The 23,901-nt window shown below is 44.9% G+C and overlaps 1 protein-coding gene across 8 annotated transcripts in view; it reads right to left on the reverse strand.

Annotated features, from left to right (window-relative positions):
- LOC127007316 (uncharacterized) overlaps positions 1-23,901 on the reverse strand; it is a 286,714-nt gene that overhangs the window by 112,876 nt on the left and 149,937 nt on the right. For 5 of the 8 annotated variants that reach the window (XR_007760174.1, XR_007760175.1, XR_007760176.1 and 2 more), the window contains one exon: positions 9,670-9,744. The exons of the other annotated variants lie outside the window; for them this stretch is intronic. Coding sequence is in view for 2 of the 5 variants with exons in the window: in XM_050878118.1 (XP_050734075.1) it covers positions 9,670-9,744 (75 nt within the window). In the remaining 3 variants the exon portion in view is untranslated. The remainder of the gene's footprint in view (positions 1-9,669; positions 9,745-23,901) is intronic. 8 annotated transcript variants of the gene reach the window in all.

The following is a 23,901-nucleotide window of genomic DNA, read 5'->3' on the forward strand; positions in this document are numbered from 1 at the left end:
TAGCAACGTTGCAGTAGTCTCCCAGCTCCCCTTCCTTCTTTTCCAAGCCTCCACCCGTGTAAAACATTTCCTTCTGTACCGTTCCCTTTTCTTTCTTTCCTCTTTTCCTTCTTTCTAATCACTTCTCCCATCTCCCCGCCACGGTCATCGGCCCACACTCTCCTTCCTCCCCACTTTCCCTTCTTTCAAACCCCACTCCTTTCCTCCTTCCCTCCCATCCCCAGTTCATTGTCCACGTTTTTCTTACTCCTTTCTTCCCCTCCCTTTTAATCTCTTCTCCCCTCCCCTCCCTGTCACGGTCCACGGTCCACGCTCTCCTTCCTTCTCGTTTCCCCTTTCCTTTTCCCTTCTCCCTCCCCTCCATGCCACGGTCCACGCAAACACAAGAGTCAGGCTTCCAATATCAAATCCACCGCTTGAATAAATTTCCCCAGGCGGGACGGGGCAAGAGGGGGCCAAGTGGGGTAGGATAAGGTAAGACGGGACCAGTGGGGAGGGGAGGGATGAAACAAGGTAGGGTGAGGTGTGGGGAAAGAAGAGGGGCGGGGCGGGGCATTACACGAGGATAATCAAAACACTGGCTGCGGGGTTGCCATAAGAGGGACGCCGCGGCCAAAACACAAATATGCAAATCCTGCCGAGACGCCCACGCAGCCGAGAAGCCACGTCCTGGGAGTAGGCGGGAGGAAAGAAAACGGAGGAGGGAAGGAAGGAAAAGGGGGCGTGGGAGGAGGGGACAGTGAAACGAAGAAACGAGTAAGAGGCTAGGACAGGTGGAGAAATAAGGAGGTAAATGGGAAGGAGTACGGAGGAAGAGAGAGAGAGAGAGAGAGAGAGAGAGAGAGAGAGAGAGAGAGAGAGAGAGAGAGAGAGAGAGAGAGAGAGAGAGAGAGAGAGAGAGAGAGAGAGAGAGAGAGAGAGAGAGAGAAAGGCAGGCGTGGGAGGTGAACTGGTAAAATTAATGTGAATGAATTGCAAAGAAGACAGACAAACAGGAAACGCGAGTAAGGGGAAGCGAAGGGAAAACAAATGACTTGGCTTAGAGAGGAGGAAAAAAAGGAATGACGGCAAAGGAAGGAAGGATAAAAATGGACAAGGAACTGGACGGAAGGCAAAAAAACATCCCCCCCCCCCCCACACACACACACTTCACATCACGCATCACCACACTTGATACACAGCAACACGCCAGAGTAATACACCACAAACAACAACACAGAAAAACACATTGGTACACAACACCGTACAACACTGCATAACATTTTTCTCCCTGGACTAGCAAAACACCACAGCACACCGTCCCTAATTCAATACCCTGCGATGCAAAACAGAGGAACAAAAATTAGACCAACGCCAGATTGGAAACGCAGGAATAGTTGCATTGAACACACGAGCACAAACTAAAATTAATGGAAAAGAAAAAAAGAAAGGACTGAGTGAGTGAGTGAGGTGTGTGTGTGTGTGTGTGTGTGTGTGTGTGTGTGTGTGTGTGTGTGTGCGCGCATGACGGAAGCGGTAAATGTAAAGAAAAACAATAATATCGACTCACGCACACGCACACGCACACACACACACACACACACACACACACACACACACACACACACACACACACACACACAGGTGACCATCAAGACACATTCCTCTTTAATACCATTACCGTGCTTGGCTCTCCGTGGCCCCGACTATTACAAGGAAAGCTTAATGGTCTGTGCCCGAGGGTGAGGGAGAAAAGAGAAGCGAGGCGGCGCGATGGTGGTGGCGGCGGCGGTGGAGTGAGTGGGGAATGAGAGGAGAGGGAAATGTGGAGTAACAGCTGAAGGAGGAGAAGACGGTGAGGTTGGAGTGTTAGACAGGAGGAGTGGAATGAGGAGTGAAGAGGGAGTGGAATGTGCATTGTGTGGAATGTGTAAAGTATGATTGTGGAATGGAGAGATATAAATATGGAATAAATCTTTCGTATATTATTTACTCTAGGGGTGAGTACTGACTTAAGATACCTTTTACACACACACACACACACACACACACACACACACACACACACACACACACACACACACACACACGAAAATTGAGTGGGGAAAAAATCTACTTATATTTCTTTTGGAGTGAGAAAATGCTTCCCTACTCTGTCTCCCTTCCCTTCCCTTCTACTCCTCAGTGATGGACGGAGAAAGGAAACAATACTTCTAACAACTTTTCTTTCCTTTCCTTTCCTTACCTCCTCCTCCTCCTCCTCCTCCTCCTCCCTCTCTCCCTCTGGTCCCCGTCGTAATGTGTCTTCCTAACCATTCTCAGCGGTGTAAATTATGCTCTCTTTTTTCCATACGTTTTTAAATAGAGAGAGAGAGAGAGAGAGAGAGAGAGAGAGAGAGAGAGAGAGAGAGAGAGAGAGAGAGAGAGAGAGAGAGAGAGAGAGAGAGAACTAGTGGAACATTTATCCTCTAGTATCCTCTACCTTGGGATGCATGTAAACAGCCGCTTCCTTTCAACACACAACACACTCCAACACTGAATATTCTATGCAACACACAGACCGCAAACCTTGAAATCACAACACAACTAGAACAACAACACATAAACAGACCAACACACTCGTATCATCGCAGTCCACGCACCAACACACTACTCATACTCAAAGCAACACTCACAACAACACTTTTCTTCCAATCAAAAGACTCAGACAGCCACGCGTAGAAAAGACAAGTCGTGCCTTAAATATTTTCAGCGTTTTATTTATTTATTTTTAGATTTTTTTTTTCCTCCAAGTTCATCAGTCGTCCTAACATTTTTCGTTTTGTATTTCTAGGTTCGTTAGTGAAGTTATTTTTTTGTGGGTGTGTTTATTACTGTGTGTGTGTGTGTGTGTGTGTGGCTGATGATCTCTCGTGTTTTATGAAGACTTACAACCAGGAATCCATCTTCATACTAGGAGTTAAAACAAGTCTTGCCAGTAGGGCGGGGGAGGCGGGGGGGGGGGGGGCAACGAACCCACGGCAGTCACATAAGAGGCGCTTACCCCCAACATACACTCCCCCCAGCCCTACCCACCCCATCCCATTCCCGTCCCCCACCCCCACTAGCTCCTCTAATGCCTCGCCCCGCAAGAAAAGGCATTAATGAAAACAACAAAGGAAGATTGAATTACAAGGACAGAAGGATTGGGATTACAAAGGCGGGACGGTCAAGGTTACAAGGGCGGGGAGATCAATGGTATAGGCGCAGGAAGGTCAGAGTTATAAGGGAGAAAGGTCAGAGTTACAGGGGCGGGAAGGTCAGGGTAACAGGGGCGGGAAGGTCTGGGTTACAGGGGCGGGAAGGTCTGGGTTACAAGGGGGAAGGTCAGGGTTACAGGGGCGGGAAGGTCAGGGTTACAGGGGCAGGAAGGTCTGGGTTACAGGGCGGGAAGGTCAGGGTTACAGGGGCGGGAAGGTCAGGGTTACAGGGGCGGGAAGGTCAGGGTTACAGGGGCGGGAAGGTTAATGGTATAGGCGCAGGAAGAGTTACATGGGTGGGAGGAGCAGGCAAACAAGGGCGGGAAGAATGGGTCACAGAGATATAAGGAATATATATATATATATATATATATATATATATATATATATATATATATATATATATATATATATATATATATATATATATATATATATAGCTATGTATCATTGCTTAGTGACTTTAAAATCTCCTTCAACGTTGTGCAATTTTCTTTTTTTAATCTTCCTACATATTCGTATTGCTCCCCTCGCTTGCTTCATAACCTCTCCGTGGACACAAGGTGAACATTCTCCCTCCGTCTAACACCAAAAATAAGCTTATGTGCCAGTATCACATGCAAAGGCTTTTCATCAAACGATTTTTTTTAGCGTTTCAAAAATTTCAACGACCAGCAAAGTACACAAAACTGCATATTTTTCCTTCCTCCATCCCTATTTCCTTTCTTCTCTATCTCTCCCACCCGGTCTCCATACCACGGTCCTCCCCTTCTTGTCTTCCCTTTCCCTCCTCCCTCCCTCCAAGGACACGCCATACAAATGTTTAATCAACGATTCCTCTTCATCCTTTTCCTACACCGTCGTAGCCTTTCAAGAACCACACTCAATATTCTTCTGCCCTCCGGTACTTCAAAGCGGCGGCACACACATTTATCGACGCCATCCAAGAATATTCCCAAACTTTTCCTTTCAGCTTTCCTCATTTCCTAATGCCAACAGCGACCTTTCCGACAACCTTCTTGCTCCTACTTATGTCAGAAAAGCTTTGATACCTGTGCGTGTGTGTGTGTGTGTGTGTGTGTGTGTGTGTGTGTGTGTGTGTGTGTGTGTGTGTGTGTGTGTGTGTGAGAAAGAGGAAGGGGGAAGATTCGCAAGTGGAGGGCGGCATCAGTTCTCGGCTTGCTGTAACACGCACACACACTACACATCCAGTCTTTTACACTTAAGAGGAGAGTGAGCAGAAGAGTCCGGTTGCCCCTTTTTGACGAGTTTTTTTCCCTGCCCGGGTGGTTCGGAGAAGTGGGCGGAAGTCCATCTTAAGTATTGGACCGTATTCTCCGAATAACCTGGGTGATGAGCGTCTGGCGTGGAGTTGGGTTGGAGTAACATCAATAGAACCCCTTCAGGTATCAAAGCAGGCGGGCCAGTACTTTGCCCATGCTGCCCAGAACAGAGAGAAAATTATCTTGTTCCTCTAGAGAGCCTGGAGTCAGTCGTTAAGTGCACGGCTCGCAACTGCGGCCGTGCTTTCTGTTGCGGAGATTGGAGTCGGCGGACGGACCGTGTAGTTGGGTCCGAGCAGGCTCCCTTTCGTAGTTGTAACAATATATATATATATATATATATATATATATATATATATATATATATATATATATATATATATATATATATATATATATATATATATATATATATATATAATCCTGGTATGTACATATGTTACATGTTGTTGAGGTGCTTCTATTACCGAGCACCTCTTCTGCGTCTTCACCTCTACTCCCTTATTCCCAGCCTTTCGTCCCACTCCTTCGCTGCATCTTTTCTCAGCCCTCCGTTTCATAATGTAAATTTCTGCACCCTTATAGAAGAAGAAGTATGGCTCTGTACTCGACACATCTTCAAACCAGTTTCTTTCCTGTTTGATCCCCATTCCTTTGCTACTCAATCCCTTTTGCTTACTTCTTCGAGCAAACGCATTCAGATAGATCTTGTGTTATGGAAAATCGTTATCATCATTTCCGTCCTAAAAAAGCTCAGGTTTATTTTCTTCCACTTATCTGTGCTAGTCAACAATTTAAAATCGGGAAAGGATCCACACGAGTTCTCAAGTGTTCGGTGCTGTTAATTTATAAACAATCTGTGAAGAAGTAGAAACCACTCTGTGACGGCGTACTACTCTCCCCAGACTCTGTAACCTCCTCCTCCTCCTCCTTCTCGACGGAAAATGGACACGATGGAGCTCCTTGCCGCGTCTCCTCCTCCATTACCTCTGGACCCGCCATGATCATAACACGGACTCGCCGCCGCCGCCAGAATGAGATTCCTTTTATGTATTTACGGTAGCGGCTCTTGGATCCCCTGAGGGTCACGTCCGTGTTATTGGAGACAGACGTTGCATTAGTGACAGTACATGGAGCGACGCGCACCTCGGGGCGTCCGCGTCGCAGTGTACCCGCCGCTGCAGCTGCCCAAAACACTCCCACTCTATCAAGCTCAGTTATATATGCTCACGTTACTCGCCACTACTAAGCTCTGACGATCGCCTGTCTGACTACTTCCCCGACACTAAAAGCAACACGGGATAATTTTTTGTTCCTGTGTGTATCTGTTACGTTAACTTTAATTATTATTTTATATCTATATCCCATTTTACTTTTTTTTTCAGTTTAGTAATTTTTTCCGTTATTTTTCTACTTCAATACCTTTGCAGAGTATACTTTCGGGGCGAGAAGAAAAATATCTAATCGATGCTAGAAAAACGAATAAAAAAAAAGACTCGTCAACCCTGTCAACCAAAAGCAATCAGGAAACCTAAATCTATCCCAGCAGGTAATCACACACCATCATCATCAGCAGCAGCAGCACCGGCCATCTTCCTCACTCCTGCCTCCTCTCCCTCTACACTCCTGCAGCAAGTTGTACCCGTTATTTAGACCCAATGCATTTTTTTCACAGCACAGGAGGAAGCCCAAGGATACACACGAAAAAAAAAAAAAGGGGGGGGGGGACTCTATGTCAATATTACACCGCCCCTCCCTTACTATACTCTTCCCATCCACACACCATCCATCCTCTTCCCTCCCGTTAACCGCACTCTCTTTCGTGACTTTTACTTCCTCCCTTTCACAACCTTCTTCTTCCACAAAGTTAACTCTCCCCAACCCTCCTATCACACCATTCATCCTCTTCCCTCTCCTGATCCACACCTCCCTCTTTCCCTCATGGCTTATATTCCCTCCCTCTCACATTCTTCTCCCTCCACATAGCTAACTTTCCCCCCTACACACCTTCCATTACATCATTCACTCTCCTCCCTCCTTTAATCTCCATCTTCCACTTCCTAATAACTCTTGCTCCTTCCCTGTCACAATCTACTTCAGCCAAGTACCTAACCTCTCCCTCTGTCTCTCTTCCTCTGCTTCCTAAACTGTACCCTCCCAACTTTCTTCTTCCCTCCTTCTTAAAATGTACCCGCACCACCCTCGCCCTTCCTGGCCTTCCTCCCTCACTCCTCCGCCCTCCCCTCCTCCCTTTCGCCACAACAAACCTCCCGGGGGCTTCTGAACTGCTCTGACGCTGCGGTTTCTTTCCCCAAGGTTCCGGCGGACAAAAGAGGAAAGATTGGTCCTCTCTTTCAAATTTCCCTTCCACTCTTTCTGAACTTTCCCCTCCCGCGACCCTCTTGTCCCCTCTTGAGAGACCGGACGAGGGGAAACGGGAGGACGAGGGGTTCCCGGGCTGACAGATGGGGACGAACTGATGGAAGGAGGGGACGAAGGAAGGATGTGAGGCTAAGAAGAGGAAGCGAGGGAGGGAAGGACAGGAAGGCAAAGATAGGGATACAGGGAGAAATAAAAGACAGAGCGAGGGAGGAAAGGACAGGGAGGTAGGAAAAGGAAGCAGGGAGAGGTAAGAAGAGGAAGCGAAAAAGGAAAAGACAGGACAGCAGGGAGAAGAAACACGGACGAAACGAGGGAGGAATGGACAAGGGGGCAAAGATAGGAAAGCAGGAAGTGCAAAAAAAGACGATAAAGATCCAGAAAATTTAAGAATAGGGAAGAGGAAGAAAGAAAAGTGAGGCTGAGGAGGCTAATGGGGGATAAAAACAATTAAAAGCGAAGGAAGAAAAGAAAAGACAAAAAAGGACTTGCAAAACTAGGATAAGGGAGAGGATAGGATACAAAGAGAAAGCTAAATGGGAGAAATAAAATAAAATAAAGAGAGGAAGATACCTAGCGGTGGAGGTGCAGCGAAGGGGAAGAAAGGACATATCACGAAAGAAAAGGTGGAAAATAGGAAAGAAGAGAGGAGGGAAAAGTGAGAGAAAAAAAAGACTAAAAACTGAAGTGACATATATATACAAGCAGAGAAGAGATGTAAAAAGTTCCATATATCATAAAACGTAAAAAAAAAGGCTGCGAAATAAAGGAAAGGGAAGATAAGTAAAAAAAAATAATAATAAAAAAACTCGGGAAAGAAAGGGGAAGGGAAAGAGAAGTATGGATAAGAAAGGAAGAGAGAGAAACAAACCACCATCAACACCTCCCATCACCACCACCATCGCCACCACCCTTACTCCACACCCAACCACCACCATCACCACCACCACATGCCCGGCCACCACATCCACCCCAATCACATACACTCGAGGCGAGGCTTCACAGTCAACAAAAACAAACACAAAGCAAATACCTTTGTACAACATTTCCTCACCACACAGGCAGTAGCACCCCCTACCCCACCATCACCACCACCACCTGGGGCTATACAAAGCTAACAAATACACAATATTTCCTCACCACACACACACACACACACACACACACACACACACACACACACACACCTCCAACTGATGTGACTTTTCCACTTTCAACACAACACTTGCTAATTTTTACCTTAATAACTTCTAGACGTTATACACATTTCATCATATTCCTAAGTTGACGTGAAAATATAATAGAAATCAGCGCAGATATTAATAATTAGAGGATGAATATGTGTGCAAAAAAACAATATACACACGCAGAATACATATCCCGAGATACGTACGTGCATTACGAGACAAACCAAATATAGGTACCGGAATAGACCTATAAATTATGTAACGTATATTTGTTCTCAGCATGTAAAGGGAAACTAATACACATAAAAGGTTAAAGAAGTGTTTGATGGAAGAATTCAATGAAGCTAGAGAACGTTTTCTGTCTAAAAAAAGAAGAGTAAATTGGGAAAGATGGAAAGATAAACTTGCTCACACGAAAATTTGATGAAGGGAAATACTGATCAAAATATACAAATATAAACTATCAATGAGTCGATAAGTGGGAAATTTTCAGGCTGCAATAAATAAAGTGTAAGAAAATATATTTATAACGGCGTGTTGAGAAGAAACTCATTCACGGGAAAAGTTACTGAACCGAGTGACATCGAAAAAAATGATATTTGAAGTAAAAAATATCTTAACGAAAAGGGAGGGACATTTTCAAGCTAAAGGGAGTAAATATATAACGGCGAGGGAAAAGGGAACTTGTTGACGGAAAAGTTACAGAGATGGATGGAAGAATACAAAGAAAAATGTTATATTATAAATCTTTAGCGACGCGGAAGACACGATGAACAATGAAAGAACATGAAATTGAAGATAAAAGAGAACGACTAAAAAAAAGTCAAAAGAAAAGTGAAATTTTGGCGGGGAAAAGAAAAATCAGATAACAGTATATATAATGTAAAGATAATTTAGCTCGCGGGGAGGGGGTGATCGAAACGAAGAAAATACGATGAAAATACGAAGAAAAAATACAGCATAGACGCTAACGAAGGGACATTTCCAAGTTAAAATAAAGTGAGGAAAGAATAAATGTTGAGCACTGGAGAGAAGACGCGACGGACAATAAAAGTTGGCGCATTCAAGATAAAAGGGAACAAAAAGAGTTCAGAGAAAAAAAAAATGTTGGAGAAAGAAAGGGAAAACGATGAATATAAAAGAGGGTAAAAAAAAACTTGTTCAACGGTGCCAATATTAGAGTGAGAGACAAACGGGTGAGAGATTACGAGAAATAATATAAAAATAATCGAAAGTACAAGAGCGTGATTGTTAAAAAAAAAAAAAGAATATGAGTAATGAGGAGAAATATGACCAACAAGCAAAGTACGCAGAACTAAAGATCCAGAGAGTGAAAGAAATATACGTCAAAGAACTTCACAAAAAAATGTTGGAGTGAAAAAAAAATAAAAGAACGACGTAACAGAAAACGAAATAAAATCCGAAGAAAAAGGAGGCGAGGACCGAAACCTTTTGAGAAAACGGAAATAACTCAAAAGGAAAAAAATGCATAACGTGAGCAAAGTCATAACGAAATACATCAAAGGGTTCACAGACGAATACAGACAGACAAATTATCAGACAGACGGAGAGAGAGAAAACAGATATAAAGCACTACCTTACCCGAGGGCGAACGAGGAGAGGAGGGTGAGGCAAAACGAGGCAGGTGAGGGCAGGTAAGGGGAGGCTCGGGAACACCTGTGGAGAAAGGGAAAGCTGGGTAAGAGGAGGGAAGGAATGGGTAGGTAGAGGAAGGCAAGCTGCGAAAGGTGAAGGGAGAGGAAAAAAAAGGTGAGGGAAAGGAAAGGTAAGGTGAGAGAGAAGGAAAGAAGGGAAGAGGAGAAGGCAAGCGGGGTGGGTGGGGGGGGAATAACTAGGTAAGATGAGGGAAGGAACGCGGAGGTGAAGGTAGGTAAAAGGGATGAATGTGAGGGGAGAGGAGGAAAGGTGAGGCAAAGATAGGGTATGGTGAAGATGGGGGAAGAAGAAAAGAGGAGGAGGAGGAAGGCAAGTGAGGGGAAGGGGAAGATAGGTAAGATGATGGAAGGTTGGCCAGGTGGAGAGAGGAAAGGTAAGGAATGTGAGAGGAGAGGAAGAAAGGTGAGGTAAAGGTCAGGTAAGATGAGGGGGAAGGAAGTAAGGGGCGAGAGAATGACGGTAGATGAGGGGCAGTTAGGTAAGGTACGGGGACAGAAAGGCTGGTAAGGCAAGGAGAGAGGAAGGAAAGAAATGGGAGGGCAGGTGAGGCAAGGGAAGGGAAGGGGAGGGTAAATGGAGGGGAGAAGAAGGAAAGAAAAGGGAAGGCTGGTGAGGGGAAGGGAGGGAAGGTTGAAGAGGTGGGAGGGCGCGGAGTACCTTTGGGGTGGGGGGTGGGGGGGTTGACACACGTTAGTTTCATGGAGCATCAAAAGGCCGGCGATGGAGGCAATTACACACCTGGAGGCGAGGAAAAAAAGTGAAAGGAAATACGGAAAAAAATCCTCGGGCGATGCTTAAGGGAAAGTACACGCGGATGGACAGGTAAAGGTGTGCGGGGGTTTACACACACACACACACACACACACACACACACACACACACACACACACACACACACATGAAAAACTATCCTAAAAAAATCTCTCTCTCTCTCACTCTCTCTCTTACCATCCCGCCGCTAAAGAGAGACCGATCAACAGGTGAGGCAAACGTTAGCCATAAAAGTGAAAGTAAGTGGCTGCAATTACCTCATCTTAATTTTTGTGTGGACCCGATACCTCTCTCTCTCTCTCTCTCTCTCTCTCTCTCTCTCTCTCTCTCTCTCTCTCTCTCTCTCTCTCTCTCTCTCTCTCTCTCTCTCTCTCTCTCTCTCTCTCTCTCTTCTTCTCTTCTCTTTCCTTTTTCTATTAATTTTCACTTCAAACTGCTCAACCGTTTTTCTTTTTCTTATTTTTTTTTTCATTTCCATTCATTAACTCTACGATCAAATGTCCTTATTTTTCCTTCAACTGACTCTCTAAAATCCCTTCCTGAGTCTTTTTTTTCTTTTTCGTATATTTTTTCAAGCTCCTTTATTATCAATTGACACTTTTTATTTTCTTCATCATTTTCGTCATCATCTAATCACTCTTCCTTACTATACTTTTTTATTCATAATTTAATCCTTGTGTCCCTAATATTTTTTAACCTTGCGCCTCCCTTCCACCATCAGTCCCTCCCTGTTATATTTTTTTTCGTTATTCTGTATTTCTTCTTTTTTCTCCTTCCTTCCATTTTTATATCTATTATTCATCAAGGTTTATTAATTGCGATATTCTGTTTACACCTTCTTTCACATATCTCTTTATCGTTATTTTCTTTCCCTTTTCGTTCATCTAATCTATATTTTTCCCTGTTCTAACTGTACACATTGTCTTTCTTCTATCTTCATTCATTCATTTCACTCTCCCAATCCTCTCCTTTCCTTCCTTCCATCTCTCCGTGACTCAATCCCGACCTTCGTTCTTCCCTCCTTGCCTCCCCTCTCCTCGCACTTGTCTCTAATTACGCCTCTCCGTCACCTGGCCGATAATTGTTCTCATCAGGTCATTAACTCCGCGTGATTAACTCGTAATGAGGCTCTAATTTTGGCTTCATGCTGTCACGCGGGGAATAATAACGCACACATGTTATACACGGGCGCACGAATACACACACACACACACACACACACACACATACACACACACACGCTGGCTTCCTACATTAATTAACTTTTTCAGGGCAGTGGAAGGGTGGCGGGGTAAAAAAAAACCTACATACTACACACTAACCACTTTTTCCCCTTCATTATCCAGCCGCCTCCGCCGCCGCCAAGCCCTGGAGCCAAATTAATGAGTGTGGTCCGTGGCGGTGACTTTTTTGGGGTCAAGGGGCCGTTGTTATGTAAATGTTAGGTAAATATATTAAGGCGATATTTCACTGGCACACAATTAGCCGCCGTCAGCGAGTGCCACAAAGGGAGCGAGTCGCCGCGGCCCTCCACGGGAAGGACGGCGGGGACGAGGCCCAGTCACGAGTCGCTGAAGGGAACACAGAGACGAGATCGATGGTTTTCACGCGGAGGGAAGAACGCTGATGAATGCACTTACTTACGACGATTAGGACAAGACATGAAATATTTTACACCTTATGAATACGTCGGATTTTTCATATACGTGATGGTGGAAACCTTAGAAAATTGTCGATGGTAAACGTTAAGACTGACTTGGAAAGATATTCAGATATGTATAAGAATTCTCATGTGCTGCCATTTTTTTTTAGCTTCTCACTCGTAAATCCCAAGTCAAAGCATCCTGGATTAAGATCAATATTGAGATACGTACTCCCATAACATCCAAGCCGAACTTAAGATGTGTCTGTGAAAATGGCTAAAAAATTTAATAATCACGAAAAATACGAATAATGACTTCACTGAACCAAGACAGAAGACATTTCCATAGCAGTAATGATATCAGCACAAAACATAAAGATAAACCAAATTTGAAAGGATAATTATGGAGAGCATTAACCGGTAACAAACTAGAATTGGACTTCTTGACGAACAATATAACCACATACAAAATAGAATCAGACATTATAAAAGCGTTCGTTTGTATATACGCCCTCCAATATGTATTTGGCGTTCTTAAGTGTTTTGTTCTTTCCGCTTGACCATCAACAACCCTTGCGCCAGACCAGAACAAGCAGAACATAGGGTGCGTGTGTGTGTGTGTGTGTGTGTGTGTGTGTGTGTGTGTGTAAGAGAGAGAGAGAGAGAGAGAGAGAGAGAGAGAGAGAGAGAGAGAGAGAGAGAGAGAGAGAGAGAGAGAGAGAGAGCGGGCGTGCAGACATGGGAGACAGCAAACACACATTATAATACGACTAGACAAACAGATAACCAGAGAGCTAAACAGGCTGATAAAAACTGGAAACAAAGCAAATGGGTAAACAGACAAACAGAAAATTTCAGAGATTCACAAAAAAAGGAAAAACAGATGCATCAATGAATAAAACCAGAAAATAAAGGCGACTATAATGAGAAACAAGAGCGTGGGCACCATGGAGCAAATTCGAACACGGTGAAATAAGAAAAAGAAGAACTTATAAGACACCATCTCGACCAAGCCCAAAAATAAACAGAAAAATAAGTTCCGACTCTAACGTTCCAAGGCCTTTACTACTGGACGTGGGAAGAGGAAAGTAAAGGAGGAGAGTGGATAGTAGAAAACGGGAGAGGAAAGTAACGGAGGAAATTGTAAAGCAGAAAACGTAAGAGAAAAGTAACGGAAGGGAATGGGAAGTAGAAAACGGGAGAGGAAAGCAACGGAGGAGATTGTAAAGCAGAAAACGTAAGAGAAAAGTAACGGAAGGGAATGGGAAGTAGAAAACGGGAGAGGAGAGTAACGGAAGATATTTGGAAGTAGAAAACGGAAGATGAAAGTAACGGAGGAGATTGGGAAGTATAAAACAGGAAGAGGTCACACCCGCATCACGCTCAAGTTATATTACGAGGCATAAAACACTAGCTGGAGCAGGGAGGTGGAGGAAGGGGTAAGGGAAGGAAGTCATCAGGGGAAGGAAATTAAATAAAAGGCGAGAGGGAGGGATAAAGAAAAGGAGAGGAAACGAGGGACAAGGAGGAAGGATTGTAGAGGGATTGAGGAGAGTGGAGGAGAAATAGCGGAAACGGGACGAAAACGAAGGTAAGGGGGAAATGAGGAGAGCGACATACATTTTTAATCATATACTAAGATATTAATGGTTAGAGACGACTGTGTAGGCCACGTGTCCTGCTGCAGACTTCCTATATTTTCTTACTTATGAAGGAAAAGTGAATAAGAAAGACTGAAGGGATGAGATAAGAGATAATAAAAGGAGGGAAAGATAATAAACGAGGGCAAGTATACAGAGAATGAGGGCAGAGGACAAGACAAGAGGGGAGAAAATACGGCCCGGTGGGGTGAGGGGGAAGAAGAGTGGGGAGGAGGGAGGTGGAGACTGAGGTGGAGAAGGAAGGGGGAGGCAGAGGTGGAGGAGGGAGGTGAAGCCAGAGGTGGAGAAGGAAGGGGGAGGCAGAGATGGAGGCAGAGGTGAAGGCAGAGGTGGAGAAGGAAGGGGGAGGTAGAGCTGAAGGAGGGAGGAGGAGGCAGAGGTGGAGAAGGAAGGGGGAGGCAGAGGTGGAGGAGGGAGGTGGAGCCAGAGGTGGAGAAGGATGGGGGGGGCAGAGATGGAGGCAGAGGTGGAGAAGGAAGGGGGAGGTAGAGCTGAAGGAGGGAGGGGGAGGTAGAGCTGAAGGAGGGAGGAGGAAGCAGAGGTGGAGAAGGAAGGGGGAGGCAGAGATGGAGGGAGAGGTGGAAGCAGAGGTGGAGAAGGAAGGGGGAGGCAGAGGTGGAGAAGGAAGGGGGAGGCAGAGGTGGATGAGGGAGGTGGAAGCAGAGGTGGAGAAGGAAGGGGGAGGCAGAGGTGGAGAAGGAAGGGGGAGGCAGAGGTGGAGGAGGGAGGTGGAAGCAGAGGTGGAGAAGGAAGGGGGAGGCAGAGGTGGAGGAGGGAGGTTAAAAGAGGCCAGCACCACTCAGCTCACCCCTCCAAACCCTTCGTAATCCGATACAGCGAAAAAAGAAATTTGTGATGCCATCAGGAAAAAATGTGCAAGAAAAATAGTGAGATTGCATCGAGGAGAGATCTGTGTCACGACGGGAAGAAAAAGAAATTCGCAAGGGAGGATAGCCGAAATTAGTGCTAAAGGACAGAATAGGACGGCAGTATATGGAGGGACACGAGGAGAACAGAAGCATGACGGGTGAAGACGGTGGTGGTGGCGTAGGGCAAGAGTGTGTGAGAGAAGTAATGGTGCAAGGATATGATGTAAAGAGAGAGAGAGAGAGAGAGAGAGAGAGAGAGAGAGAGAGAGAGAGAGAGAGAGAGAGAGAGAAGATACAGGAGAAAGAAAAAAGGAGAGACGCAGAAAAGAAGAATAGCAGTAAGAGAAGATCACCACTACTGCCACTCCCACCTCCACCACAACCACAACCACCACCATCACCATCACAGCCACCACCATCACACGAACACACTTAAATAGTATCTCTCTCTAATGTTCATCACCATAGTAACCATCCTCACTATACACACACACACACACACACACACACACACACACACACACACACACACACACACACACACACACACACACACAGGTAAAAAATAATCGTACAGGTTAATTAGTTAAGTACACGATGATACGCCTCTGATTTTCACAGGTAACGGCTCTTGAATTATTACCTGAGCCTTCCATCTTCATATTCCGCGTCCTCTTGTAAGTACATGGGGGTGAAGAAGGTAAGGGGAGATGGGGGAGGGTGATGCCTAACCCCGGGTGAAGGAGGGGGGAGTGGAGTACTTTGAACCAGCAATTACAGGCACTCAGACTCTATGAACGGATAATAACGTTGCTTATGTCTGTGTGTGTGTGTGTGTGTGTGTGTGTGTGTGTGTGTGACGAAAGAGGTCGAATAAAAACATTTTTGTAGCATATGAGCTTGTACACACACACACACACACACACACACACACACACACACACACACACACACACACACACACACTTTTAATGCACCAATAAGTACACAGATGCTCCACAGCCCGAGTGTTTTAATTAACTGGAGTATTTGCAGAGAAGGAGTGACGGTGGAGGGCCGTTGGGACGCGCGGAGGGCCCGGCCAGACTGCTAAACTCAAAACACTACATTATGGTGGAGGGAGCTGTTTTAATTGAGTGTACTTTGTGTTTGTGTGGCTCTTGAAGTCTGGTAATATTGAAATAACTCAAATGCCGGAAAAAAATAATAATAAAATGAAATATAAACAAACTCAGATATTATCAAATGTATAGCGTGCTTTATTTTTGGTTTCATGATAATATTAAAACTGAACTAATGAACAAAAACAAAAAAGAGAAGAATAAAACAGGTAAAACAAAATATTAACAAACTCAAATATTAAAAAAAATATATATATTATGCTTTATTTTTGGCTTCGGTATAGTTTTATTATTTTCTACATGAACAATATAACAAAAAAATATACGAAAAATGAATTTGTTGCCTCACTACATAGCTATTTCTTCAGTCTGCTCTCATTTTCATGCAATATTTTCACTTATTTCTCGTTTCCGTTTCCCTTATCTTTCATTCTTATTTTTTTCTCGGTTTTGTTTCTTCTTAAACTTTTATTTCTCATACTGCTATCTTTCTTTTCCCCTTTTTCTTTTTCTTGTTTCTTATTCTCTTCTTCTTCTTCTATTTACGTCTAACTACGCCTTGAACCGTTCACGCCTGCACCACTCTCGCCTCCCTTTCAATCTATCTATTCCTGCTGCCTCGTGTTCCCCTTTTGGCTTCCACATGCTACAAACAACCTCGTGTATCATTCACAACCCTGAAACACTCCACAGGGGCAGTGATCCAGATGAGGTGATTAATAATGTATACGCTATGAGAAGGAGCAATTAGAGTCGGGTCCTCAGTAATGTGTACCGACAGGGCCGTTTGTTCGCGTCCACTTTTCCGGGAAAGGCGAGATCCGTGTGATGGGTACGAGTAATTGGTCTTTGATTCGTGCTCTCAAAGGATGAATACTAATACACCTGGCTTTCAATGAGCAATGTCATCCCTTTATATATCAAGGTTAAAATAACATGTCCAAGTACGTATACTCATGAAAAGTTTTTGTTTTACTCTTGGGAGAGACCATGCCAGAGTTCATTACTGGGACGTTCATGAGTGTTTAGATTAAGTTTTCATGTAGTGTATAAATTGAATAAGGATAAAATGCCGCCTTCAGTATTATCATGGGAGGTTCTATGTCAGGAATTAATATAAGGTGTTTCTGTGGGTGGGTTTTTTTTTTTTTTTACGGGAGAAGTCAGGCCGGGGGAAAAATGTAAATAAAGCATACTTCAAAAAAAAAAATAAAGAAGAGACTGCCAAAGGATGCCTCCCGTAGGACCCGTACATTGTATTTGTGATAGAGGACTTAAATCTCCCTGGAAACACTTCGTGGAGTGAAATCACGAGCTGTGGACTGGTTTGTAAGATTCTGATCATTAGCAAAACGGTAATGAGTAACGAACCTATTTGACTACTTACCTAACATACTAATTCCAGACGATTATTACTAGAATCATTAATGACATGTTAAGCAAAATGGATTCCAATTATATGAGCGATTCAAAAGTATCCCCCGTTGTCAAAAACTCAAAGCTTACCATAACAAACCATTCCATTCAAGCGTTGTGAGGCGCTGTTGTTTAGGGCAGGGATTACGCGAGTATGTGGCTATATTTTCCCACAATATAAACAATAAAATCTCAGATATATTTTACTTCCTGCCCTTTCCTAACCCTAAAGGTCGCAACTGTCCGGGCCTCTTATTTTCACACCACAAAAAGCTTTCATCGGATTTCAGTCTTTTCATATCAGTGCAAAGCCCGGGAGGTGCGCGCGTAAAGAATATAAACCTCGCGTGTGTGTGGTGAACAATCTCGTGAGTGAGGCTACCCTGTTACCTCAACCAATCAACTTACTGAATGTTTTGTTGCAATTTTTACTGACGCCTCAAAACACGGAATAGTGTACAGTAAATAAAAGTTGCTCTGATCCTTTCCGAGGCGTCCGCATCCTCAACGAAATAACAAATAAATAAGCGTGTAGAATGATTGGACGCGGGAGTCAGTTGCATATTTGTTTCCCCGGACAACGAGCCAGGCCGACAAATGGCTTATTCTCTTATGCCACGCTGAACAAATAGTATTGGGGTCGTTTCTGCTGTTGTTGGAATTCTCAACCAATGTACTATTTTATTCAGACAGGCCGATTTGCCATGGCCCAAAATATTCTCGTTTTCGTTTCTGATACAGGAGGAGGAGGAGGAGGAGGAGGAGGAGGAATAGGAGAAGGAGGCGGAGGCGGAGGCGGAGGAGGAGGCGGAGGCGGAGGGCAGCAATTCGTCTGTCAGGGCCGCAAGAAAGAAAAACAACCAATCAGTCAATCAATCACCGCATCAAACGGCCGCTTGTTTACCACCAAAATGAACCGCGGCGGAACGAAGCTCTCCCGGGGATGACAATTTCCTCGTACTTCCTCTCCACTTAATTTAACTTCACTCAATCTTTGGACTTCCATCAATTACTCTTCACGTTTCCTCCAGTCAGTTTTCCAGTTCCCCAGTGTCACTCCTGCAGTTTCCTCCAGCCCTCAATACTCGGCCCTTTGAAAGCTCATCCAGTTTCCTCTAGTCTGTTCAACATTTTCCTCCAGCTCTAATTAGTTTTCTTTGTCAACTTAATCACCTTTTCCGTTGGTTTCCTCCATTCCTTCACCCGATTACGTCTAGTCACTCTTTCAGTTTCCTTTAGTCATTTTTACAGTTTTCTCCTTCATTTTCCTCTAACAGTTTCCTTTAACCACGTTCCAGCTACCTCCAGTTCTCCTTTTCATTCCCTCCTGTCCACCCAGTTTCCTCCAATCACATCGTATTTGTCCTACATGTCACCCTTTTTCCATATCCAGCTCCTTCCTCTTTCCCTTAAACTTTTTCTATCCTTAATCTTATAACACCTTTGACAGACACTTTCCGCGCCGCCTCCCAATCTCCCAAATCTTACCACGTCCATCTAGACTCCCAACAACATCCAACAGTATTCTCCGGGCCATTCCGTTCCCCTTCAACCTCTCCACTTCCTTTCACGACACACTTCCAGCCCTTGACTTTTTTTTTCAACCTTTTTTCTGTCTCTGATGTTCCAGCCTCCAAAGTCACCTGCACACCTCGACAATCTTCCCATGTTACCAGAATTATAAAAATTCCCATCAACCACCGCCATCAAACGCGTACCCTTCTGAAACCTATTTAGTCCACCTTCAAACATTCAGGACCTTCCTTAAGCCTTCGGTCCCTCTAATAAGCTACTCACCACACTTCCTGCTTCTTCATTTACGCCCCTAACTAGTTCACTCACCTTCCCCTGCCTCCCCTTATTATCATTTTCCAGCAATCAGTAATCCAGTCCCCAAGTCCCTCCAGTATATTCGCCAGTCTAATCAGTCCTCCTTTCCTTGCGTCCCTTCTCCTCCTAATGCAACTTTTTCCTCGTTACCCTCGTTTTCTCTCACGTAAACCTCGTCCTACCGTTAATAACTACATCCCCCCTAAGGTCCCTCCACACTCAGAAAGCCCCTTCCCCATCGGTCCCCCTCTCTCAACAGTCCCTCCTATTTGCCCTCCCTAATCCCCTCTTTCCCTCGGGCTCCCGGTGTCAATTTGGTCTACTAACGAAGGAAATGAGTCGGAAATGAGTCGAAGCTTCGGACTCGCGCTGTATTCCGTGTTCATTCCCATTCACTCGGGTACGTAGTTTCGCCCAGCTGAGGTCATGAGGTGGTGATGACGCTGGTGGTGGCGATGGTGGCGGTGATAACGATAATGGTCATGTTAGAGCCGGGAGGGGTTGAGGGTAGGGGAGGACAATACTGTTCGGGAGAGGAAAAAAAGGGAAGGAGGGGACATTTGTAGTGATTGTAGTGTTGGGGAATGGGAGTGGGTGACAAGAAAGGGGTTTGGGGTGGTAGTGTATGGGATGAAGTGGAAAAATACTGTTGGGGTGTTGGGTGAGACAAAAGGAGAGGTAAAGTAATGCTGGGGTAATAATAGAGGGAAGGAAACGTGAAAAAAAATGTAGTGGTTGGGAAGGGGCTTTGTTGACACGGAAGCGGTTGGGTGGGTATGAAAATGTAGAGTGAAGGGTAAATATGACGTTAATGTGTGATAGGAGGGAAGAGGAGGTGAAAAAAGTGATCGTATAGTAGTGTGAGGCGTGGGGTTGACGTGGAAGGGCTTTGTAGTGTTAAATTGGAAGCAAGGGTAGAGATTTTAGGTTATAGGAGACAGTAGTGTGATAGCAGGTGTTGTTATTGTTGTAGTTGTCGTTGTTGTTGTTGGTGGTGTTGGTGTAGAAGTAGCAGTAGTAGTAGTAGTAGTAGTAGTAGTAGTAGTAGTAGTTTTTGTTGTTGTATTTGTTGTTGTTTTTTGTTGTTGTTATTGTCGTTGTTATTTCTAGTAATGGTGGTGGTGGTGATACTGGTGGTGTTGGCATTGTTGTTGTTGTTGTTGTTGGTGGTGGTGGTGGTGGTGGTGGTGGTGGTGGTGATGTTGTTGGTGGTTGTTGTGTTATTGGTGATGGAGGTGAGGGTGATGGCGGCGGCAGCGACAACGGTTGGGAATTAAACATTAAATAGATAAATCCTGAAATAAACATTTCATTAAGTTATTACACAAAGAATTCAAAAAAATTATATATATACAAATATGAATGCATGTGTATGTGTATTGTGTGTGTGTGTGTGTGTGTGTGTGTGTGTGTGTGTGTGTGTGTGTGTGTGTGTGTATCTCGTCCACATCCTCTTTCCCAGCCTCACATACTCTCCAAAATGAATTTCCATCCCTCCCTACACCTCGCCTCCCCACCCTTTCCTTGCTCTCGCCTCCCCATCCCTTCCATCCCCTAACCCGGCACCCCTTCCTCTATCCCCTTCCTACCCTCCAACTCGCCCTCCCCCACCCCCACCCACCGCCCCAGCCGCTCACTTCCTCACCCACTTCCTGCTTTTCTCTCCCCTCCCTTCCCATGGCCACAGTCCCCTCCACTCCCTGCCCCACACCCCCAGTTCTCTCCCCTCACTCTGCCCCACTTTCTCCGTCATCCCTCCAATCCCTCACTCTCACCACGGTCCGCCTGCCTCTAACCCCTTCCCCCTTCACCACTTCCTCCCTCCCAGCTACTCTGTCTTCCTGTCTCACGAAATGAATAGTGTTTGCGATGGTGTGTTTGTAATGGGGTGTCTACTTTAGTCTCCCAAGCAGCATCCCTTTCTTTTAGACTTGGCACGCACGCACACGCACACACACACACACACACACACACACACACACACACACACACACACACATCGTTCTGCCAAGTAACGCCCCTCTCTGAAAGCATGAACGAAAAGGGTTTATGCTTTCATCTCTAAAGCCTACGCCCCCTGCCATGCCTTTTTGCCAGTGCCGCCCCGAGTAAAATCAAAAGCCCGGAGCAAATTGTGAAGAGTAACCGTGAAATCGGGGGCGTGGGTGCGCACAACGGAGCATTGCCTTAGTGCGGATTTCCGTTTTTCATGCCTGCGAACTTGTGATAGAGGAATATTCTTAACACTGGAACACGAGGCAGATTGTAACAAGTTTCTTTGGTGTATGTTACGGTAAAGGACACTCACCGGAGCCAAACAAAACAAAAAAAACATAAAAAATAACACAATCGATAACATACTGATCCTATAAAACAAAAGATACAATGAATTACGGATCAAAATGAGTTCTTTCTAATGTTATGTAAAAACGAATGATACGGAGGGGATGAAGGGAAAGCAGAGTGAGGCAGTGATAAGATAACGTGAACTGGGCGGCACGGAGAATCAGGAATAACAGGGTAAAGGGGGAGTTGCAGATGAGGAATGATGGAAGAGGGAGGAAGCAATGAAAGGCAGGGTGAGCAAGGATAAAAGGAATAACAGGGAAAAGGGCGAGTAAATGATGAGGAATGGTGGAAGAGGAGGAAAGGAAGGCAGGGGGCGGCAAGGATAACAGAAATAACAAGGTGAAGGACGAGTAATTGATGAGAAATGGTGGAAGAGGAGGAAAGGAAGGCAGGGGGCGGCAAGGATAACAGAAATAACAAGGTGAAGGACGAGTAACTGATGAGAAATGATGGAAGAGGGAGGAAAGGAAGGCAGGGGGCGGCAAGGATAACAGAAATAACAATGTAAAGGGCAAGTAGCTGATGAAAAATGATGGAAGGCAGGAATAACAGGAATAACAATGAATAATGCAGGTGGGAGGAAGCAATGGATGGTAGAGGGCGGCAGGGATAACAGGTGATCATAATAAGAGGTGATCTCAAAATAAGAGGTGATCAAATTATAAGACCACGTTACATGAGGCGACGCGAGATAATCCTTCATTAGGCGATTACAGTAGTGAGTGATTAGTGAAGTGTAAGCTATACGAAGGCCTTTTTGCTCTCTCTCTCTCTCTCTCTCTCTCTCTCTCTCTCTCTCTCTCTCTCTCTCTCTCTCTCTCTCTCTCTCTCTCTCTCTCTCTCTCTCTCTCTCTCTCTCTCTCTCTCTCTCTAAGACATTGGCGTTCTAAGTCTCAGTCTATCAAAATTGTCGATCATCCTCAACTCTTTCATAATTTTGACAAAGATTTTTTACTCATATTTTTTTCCTGAATCATTTCCATCTCTAGTCCGGGGAGAATATCTGGCGCTAAGTGACGAGGAAGATCAAATTAAGTCCTGAGTGACGGCCTGTCCAAAAAACGTCTCTCGAAGGAAAGCATAGAAAGAAAAAAATTCCCGCTTTCCGTCGCATGAAGTGTCTCGTCACTCTCCAAGGCCACTGTTTTGTTCGCTTGACGACGGTAGTGACGGGCGAGGACGAGGCAAACCACAGCGGCCGACGTGACTAAAACTCCGACTGATGAACAGGAAAAATCTCTTAGTGTCTTAGAGCTTTGCAATCGTGTATTTCTTTTTGCTCGAAGATGAAAATAAAAAAGTAGTAGTTAGACGAAGTAAGAAGAAGAAGAAGAAGAAGAAGGAAGAAGAAGAAGAAGGAGAAGAAGAAGAAGAAGAAGAAGAAGAAGAAGAAGAAAGAGAAGAAGGAGAAGAAGAAATGGTAGAAAAAATAAGAAAAAAATAGCAGTATCAGTAAACAGGGGAAGAAGCAGACGGAGAAGCAAAACCAGAACAAAAACAAGTGGACGAGGAATAAAAGTTTGAGTTAAATTCGTATTATGGCCCACACGACGTCCTAAGAACCAACGAGTCACATGAAAAACAAACAGTACATGCTTTTCGAATGCAGAGAACTTTCCCCAGCCGCCCCATTTATAGTTTTTTTACAGTATAATAGACAAGTCAAGAGCATAATAAAAAGGAAACTAACAGTCTCGCAACACGATCCTTCTTAACATAAAAGACAAGAAACCGAAAGAGACCAAGACGCACATACACATAAATAAATAAACAAATAAATGAATAGGTACACACACTGACACACACACACACACACACACACACACATAGTCAGCAGGCAGAAAACCCACTGGACCATAGCAGGCGCGTGAGTTTTTAATCAGTGGATGGATATAATGACGGGCAGAACACGATACACGGCGGAGGGGAGGAACAGGCGGGAGTGCACGGATGAGCGGAACCTGGGATGCCGCGGGGAGGGGAGGGGAATGAGGGTGAGGGTGAGGAGGCGGTGGGAAGGTAAGGGGAAACGTGAGGAGGGGATGGGTAATGGTAAGGTAGGTGAGGATGTGAACTGGGGATCTGCGAGGAAGAGGAGTAGCAGGTAATCCTCAAATGCTTCAACTATATAAAAAAAAATTCAGGTTCCACAAAGTATGCCAAGGAACATATGTGTGTGGAGGAAGGGGGTATCGCTGGCGCTGCTGCTTCGCTGATCGGTTATGTCAAGAGTGGTGATGGTGACGGCAAGATGGTATGATGGCGGTGATGGTGATGACAAGGGTGGTATAGTGGTGATGGTGAAGGCAGGAGTAGTGTGATGATTTTCCAATAGTTATGGTGATCGTAGGAATGGTTTAAAGGCAGAGACAAGGGTAGTGATGGTGATGACTAACGTGATGTGATGATTTTGCAGAGGGGACGGTGAAGGCAGGAACGGTGTGATGGTGGTGATGGTATTAGGGTGAGTTTATAGTGACACAATGGACGCGGCTATA

Source organism: Eriocheir sinensis, chromosome 35 (genome assembly GCF_024679095.1).
Source record: "Eriocheir sinensis breed Jianghai 21 chromosome 35, ASM2467909v1, whole genome shotgun sequence".
In the NCBI taxonomy this organism is placed as follows: Eukaryota; Metazoa; Arthropoda; class Malacostraca; order Decapoda; family Varunidae; genus Eriocheir; species Eriocheir sinensis.